The sequence below is a fragment of the Lipotes vexillifer genome, unplaced genomic scaffold (genome assembly GCF_000442215.2).
Source record: "Lipotes vexillifer unplaced genomic scaffold, Lipotes_vexillifer_v1.1 scaffold672, whole genome shotgun sequence".
In the NCBI taxonomy this organism is placed as follows: Eukaryota; Metazoa; Chordata; class Mammalia; order Artiodactyla; family Lipotidae; genus Lipotes; species Lipotes vexillifer.
The window spans coordinates 748,467-755,235 of NW_006787454.1; the positions used below are offsets into that span (position 1 = coordinate 748,467).

At 40.3% G+C, this 6,769-nt stretch overlaps 1 protein-coding gene across 1 annotated transcript in view; it reads left to right on the forward strand.

Annotated features, from left to right (window-relative positions):
• Window positions 1–244: 244 nt before the first annotated feature.
• SGPP1 (sphingosine-1-phosphate phosphatase 1) overlaps window positions 245–6,769 on the forward strand; it is a 30,701-nt gene continuing 24,176 nt past the window's right edge. The window contains exon 1 of the mRNA XM_007460066.1: window positions 245–1,025. Within this exon, the coding sequence (XP_007460128.1) occupies window positions 330–1,025 (696 nt within the window). The 5' untranslated portion in view covers window positions 245–329. The remainder of the gene's footprint in view (window positions 1,026–6,769) is intronic.

A 6,769-nucleotide genomic window follows, 5' to 3' on the forward strand; every position in this document is an offset into this window, starting at 1 on the left:
GCCTCAGGCGCCCTGACGCCGCCCGTGTGAGCTCGGGGCGGACCCAAGCGGCCCGGCCCCCTTCCATAGTGGCCATGGGGGCGGGGCGGGGCGCGGCGCGCGCCGGCGCGTGGAGGCCGCGGGCAGTGGCGGAGCGCGCGGCAAAGGAGGGGCGCGCGGGGCGGGGGCGCGCGGCCGCTGAGGCCTGTGGCGCCGTCACCCGGCAGACCAGAGCGGGTGGAGGGAGGCGCCGCCGGCCAGGCGCGCGGAGACAGATCGGGGCTGCACCGGCGGCCGGTCCACCCTCCCGCCGCCGTCCTCCGGCCCGCGGACCGCGCGGTCCCGTTATCATGTCGTTGAGGCAGCGGCTGGTCCAGCTGGTCGGCAGTTTGCAGGACCCGCAGAAAGTGGCTCGTTTCCAACGGCTGTGCGGGGTGGAAGCGCCGGTGAGCCGCACCGCCACAGCTGCCGCCGACCCGAGGGAGGATGAGAAGTCGGAGGCGCCCCTCGCCGGAGAATCCAGGCGCCGAGAGCGGCAGCTGGGGGCGTCCGGAGGCCCCCAGCCGCCCGGGAGCGACCGCAATCAGTGCCCAGCCAAGCCGGGCGGCGGCGGCGCCCCCAACGGCGTGCGGAACGGGCGGGCGACCGAGCTGGGCCCGGCCTCGCAGCGCCGCGCGGGGGTCCTGCGCCGCAACTCGCTGACGGGCGAGGAGGGCCAGCTGGCCCACGTGAGCAACATGCCTCTCTACTACCTGTTCTGCTTCGGCACGGAGCTGGGCAATGAACTCTTTTACATCCTGTTCTTCCCCTTTTGGATCTGGAACCTGGACGCCCTAGTGGGCCGGAGGCTCGTGGTCATCTGGGTGCTGGCCATGTACCTGGGCCAGTGCACCAAGGACATCATCCGCTGGCCGCGGCCCGCCTCGCCGCCCGTGGTCAAGTTGGAGGTTTTCTACAACTCAGAGTACAGCATGCCCTCCACCCATGCCATGTCCGGCACCGCCATCCCCATCTCCATGATCCTCCTCACCTATGGCCGCTGGCAGGTAAGGGTCCCTGTCCTCCCCCGGCTCAGCCTAGGGGAGTTAAAGGACTCCGAGCCGTTGTTGCTGTCTGCAGTTATTTGAATTTGTCCGTTCCCCTCCCAAACCTCTCTTCCCACAGGTTTTCACAGTACCCGCAAACAGGCCCTTTTTAGCTTTAAAAAAAATAATGAAGCGATGGGGGAGACCTTCAGACTTAGTCGTCAAACTCTATTTTAATAGTAATACCTTTCTTGGAACCTAAAGTAAACACTATTCGTGGAGTAATACATTATCATCGGGATTTGGTTGAGTTTCTAAGCGGTTTCAATTCTTGTGATGCACAGAATATAATTATGATTACTTAATGTAATGTAATGTCCTTATAATTAATAGTTGGGTGACTAAGATTCACCCGTTTTATACGGTGCCTTTCCCCAGACTGATTTCTGTTTCAGGCGTAGGTAAAGTCATTGGCTTTATCCCAGAGACAATGTTTATGAAACAAACATGGTCGTTCAGGCAATGAAGTAATGAATTTTAAATGAAATCCACCCTTTGTGGAAGTTAATGGAGCACCGCCTGACTGCTCTTTTTAAGGGGTGTGGTTGCTAATTTGCTGATAGACACAGTTTAATTAGCTTTTGGATCACTGATCTGAACTATCACTTTGAGCTACAGTATTATTGTTGAATTAGCTTTACAAATGGTTTTAAAGTTATTCTTAAAATTAGGGTTCTTGGTCAGACTAGTGGGTTTGTAAAAATGGTAAATATGACAGCAAGATCAGCCTGACAGCTGGGGATGAGTCTTTAACAGTAAACTTTTATATTTTGCCTACTTCTTCTGGCCTCCCATTTTTCAGTTTTTCATGGTCTGTAAATGTTACTTAGATTTAAAAGCTAATTCTTTTTTTATATAGAAGCAAAATTTATTCTTAGACTGATTTTTTATCTGTCTTTCTAAAATTCTTATTTTAAAAAGTATAGTTGGTTTACAATGTTGTGTTAGTTATCTGCCTTTTAAATTGTAAGGAGGTTTGTTCATTATGCAGACCAGTCCCTTAATTTAAGAATAAAGTTAATAACTGTGAAGAATCTAAGGAATCAGACTTCCTTGATTTTTTTTCCATTACAGCACAAAATCATCTCACACTGAGAAATACACATTCTGTATAAAACTCCATTATGGTAAGCTTACTTATCTCAGACTTAATTTCAGTATAGATAAACCCTTGCCCTCATGGACATTTCTGTGCAGTGCATCTCTCTTACAGGAACATGGAAAGTATGTAATGTATATAGTAAGAATGGCAGAATTATGAGGGAAGAGTACCATGAACAGTTTTTTTTTTCCTGTTTAACCTAAGGAGATACACAGTAATATTCAGATTGTAAATTAGTGCTGCCTGTTTTGCATAATAGATAAATATCTCAAGTTTATTTAATCTAAATGCTTCAGAATTTAAGACTGTCATTGACTTATAATATTAACTGGTTAGCTAATGATGTTTCTCTTATTTTTATGAGATTTTCCAGATTCCATAATGATAGAGCCTTTTGTAACTCCTCGTTGAGTAGCTATGTTGCAAGCTATTAATATTAGCAGTCCAAGAAAGAGAAAATAGTTGTTGCTCATCATTCATTCAGAACACATGCTAACCGGAAGTCTGAAAACGGTACTGCTGGATTGTTTATGGGATGCAGCTATCAATATTTTAACACTTCAGGGTTATTTGAATTGTCAGAATATGCTTACATTACAGTTTTTGAACAACCTAGTATATTTAATTCAAAGTTTGAGGAATTTATATATCATACAGTTTTAGAATTTGAGCTAGACAGGACTTTAAAAATCACCTAGTCTCAAACTGTCATTTTACAGATGTGGAAACTGACCAGTTACATTAGAATTAATCTTGGAAAATTGTTTCTTCTTTTATGTGTCCACTCTAAGCTTGAATAAACTTCCAAAATTTGAATGATTGTCTTTGGTTAGTTGTTTTGAAAGAAAGACTCCAGTACATGAAAGTTCTGTGTTTATAAATGTTTGGTTGTAATAATGCAGTACAAAAAACCAAAATGACTTTTTAAATTTTTTACTTTTTAAAAAAATCCTTGTTTTGATTGAAAACAAAAGTACCTTCCCTTGCTTAAGGTGTTTTGGTCCTCTTCTCTGCCAATTAGTATTACAGTACTTAGGAGACTTATATTTCCAGAGTGGGTAATGAAAAAAATATATATTGGAAAGTGGGATAAGAATTAAACAATGCAAGCCTAGTGTTTTTCTAGTTAATAGCAGTTTTGGTTGACAGTTGTTTCCACCTGCTTGTGCTCCTACTGCTTATTCAGGACAGGTGTGTTTATTTCTAGTGCCTAGGATGCTGAAACTTCTCTGGAAACTGTTATCTCACATGCCATCCCTTTGGCTTGAGACAACTACTTCACTCACTCCTCACTTCATGTTCTTAACTTGAAATCTGGACAAGGTTCACTTACATGGAACCTTTTAAATGAACCTTTTCTGTTTCATTATTTATTTGTTCTTAAAATGACAGTAAGCGAGAAAAATTACTTGGGGCTTCTGTAAAGTGCAGTTTCTGCACCTTACTCCCAGAGATTCTGATCCATTAGATAAGTGAGGGATATTGCATTTTACTGAAATTCCCCAAATATTTTTGAGGAAAAAATGTGCTTTCTTCAATCCCTTCAAAAATATCAAGGAAGTCTGATTCCTTAGATTCTTTTTTTTTTTAATTTTATTTATTTATTTATTTTTGGCTGCATTGAGCCTTCAGTGCTGTGCGTGGGCTTTCTCTAGTTGGAGCGAGCAGGGGCTACTCTTCTTGTGGTACGCGGGCTTCTCATTGCGGTGGCTTTTCTTGTTGCAGAGCACAGGCTCTAGGCGCCTTCGTTCAGTAGTTGTGGCACGTGGGTTCAGTAGTTGTGGCTCACGGGCTCTAGAGCACAGGCTCAGTAGTTGTGCCACATGGGCCTAGTTGCTCTGCGGCATGTGGGATCTTCCCGGACCAGGGATCAAACCTGTGTCCCCTGAACTGGCAGGCGGATTCCTAACCACTGTGCCACCAGGGAAGTCCCCTTAGATTCTTCATAGTTACTAACTTTTTTCTTAAATTAAGGGACTGGTCCGCAGAACGAACAAACCAACTTCCAGCCAGTAAAATCAACTCTTGATCCTTAGAATGTATTTTATATTTCTCCAACATTGCTGTCTCAGTTCTTTTGCAGTTCAATTCTTTGAATCTTTTAAAGATATGTTAATAATACAAAAAGGGAAATTGAAACAGTATGGCTCCAAACAATTATTTGATATGCTGGAAGAATTTTTTCCAGTAATGCAATATAGAAAGTGTTATGGCATTTCTCCAGGTATTAAATAGCTTGATCCATTGGCCAAGATAATGATTATTGCTCTCATATTATTTGTTGGAATTTTTTGTAGCCTGAATTGGGAAAAAAATAAGAAGTAAGGGACATCAGATATTAAGAACATAGTCTTTTGAAGAATAAAATAAAAAATAAAGCACTCCTTTTGTATTTATGTCTACATGTTCTTTCCAGAAATAAAAAGTCTTAATTTTTAAATAAAATGGCATATAATGAGTTCTAATTATATACTTAATTTAATAACATTAAGTTTTAGATGAATTTCATTTTTCAAAAATTAGTGACATCTCACACTTTATAGGCTAACCCATTCCCAACTAGGGCATATGCTTTCACTACTTTTAATAATAATAATAGTTATATTATTATCTTTATTAACATTTATTAAGGTCTTACTATGGGTCAGACATTGTTTGAAATGTTTATTACCTCATTTAGTCTGCTCTTAAAGCATCCCAATGTTTGGTCCTACTATTAATACAAGTTTACAGATTAGGAAACTGACATAGAGGAAGGATAAATGACTTAGAGTAACATAGCTAGTGAGTCACAGGCTGTCTTTTTTTTAAATTTATTTATTTATTTATTTATGACTGCATTGGGTCTTCGTTGCTGCACGCGGGCTTCCTCTAGTTGCAGCGAGCGGGGGTTACTCTTCATTGCGGTGCACGGGCTTCTCATTGCGGTGACTTCTCTTGTTGCGGAGCATGGGCTCTAGGCGTGCGGGCAGTAGTTGTGGCGTGAGGGCTCAGTAGTTGTGGCTCCCGGTCTCTAGAGCACAGGCTCAGTAGTTGTGGCGCTCGGGCTTAGTTGTTCCGCGGCATGTGGGATCTTCTCAGACCAGGGCTCGAACCCCTGTCCCCTGCATTAGCAGGCGGATTCTTAACCACTGCTCCACCAGGGAAGTCCCACAAGCTGTCTTTAAACTTATAGACAAACTCCAGAGCTTACAGAGAAAACTCTTTTTATATCATACTTTGTGATTTTTAAATAATCTTTGCAATAATAAAAATTTTGAAATAGATATGTGTGTTCTTAAAATACAAAAATAGCTTTTATATGCCTTGAGAAGATAATATGTACATACATGTGCAATAGTGACAAATATTTCTTTTAAACATTAAGTTGTTGACTGAAATCAAATGCTGATTTGATCACCTTTCCTTTCCTCTATCTTCCTAATATAAATAAAAAATTAAGCATAATGAAGTCTTTGGGGAAAAAAGAACATAAGATATTCCATCATAATGTAGTTTATTGTAGATTAAAAAGGAAGATATGTGAGATCATGAAACAATAAAAGAAAGGCAAGACATAAGAGTTAGAAAAGTAGGTCACAAATGAGAGAGACCAGAAAAGGCTTCAAGAGCCAAGGAAACTGATCATTATAGTAATTCTTGGAAGAAACACAGTTTATTAAAAAATCAAATTGGTTCGCTACTTTATTTCTTTTTACCTAGTATGATACTTGTGTTTGAGATGCACATTTTCCTGATTTTATAAGTACTTATTATTAAATCTTCATTTTAAATTAATTTATTTGAACAGGTAATAGATTGTAGAAAATTCAATATTTACATAAAAATATGAAGAGGAGAGTATAGTTTCTCTTCTTTTTCTGTTCCACAGCTATGAGAATCTCATTTCCAGAGGGATTCATTGTTAGAAGTTTCTTATTTAGTCTTCTAGAGATAGTCTTTACTTTTGTAGGCATATATTTATATAGTTTATTTTTCATACAAATGGCAACATACTGTTCTGGACCTTGCTTTTTAAATGTAGAAATACATTGGGGAGATTTTCCTTTTCTTTTACCCCAAAATTAATGAATACTAATTTTGTGCTTGCGATTGTCTAAATACCTTACATGACTTTTAATCTCCATAAAATCCCATGAGTATTGTCATTGGTTTGCAGAAGAAACTGAGGCAGAGGGAAGATAAGTAACTAGTCCAAAATGACTCTGCAAGTACCTAACAGAGCCTGGATTCAGACCCAGGCAGTTCTGCTATGAAGTGACACTATACTACTGTTATATTGCCTCTCTGTATTAGCATTTTCCATGTTTTATACAGAGAGCTATCTGATTTTTTTCACATGTGCATGATGTTCCAGTATATTAACAGCATAATTTATTTAAAAGTTGACTATTCCACTACTGCCAATTCAAAGACTTTCTCTTTTTTTTTTTCTATCAGATTGTTGGTATTTTACTAATTTTTAAAAACTATACCTCTTTGGTTTTCTTTTTTTTTCTTTAAGTCCTTGCTCTACCTTCAAATAATGTTACACCATTTCAAGTATAACAACAGTATACTTCATTTTTCCCTTTTCCCTCCATTTTTTTTTTTTTTTTTTTTT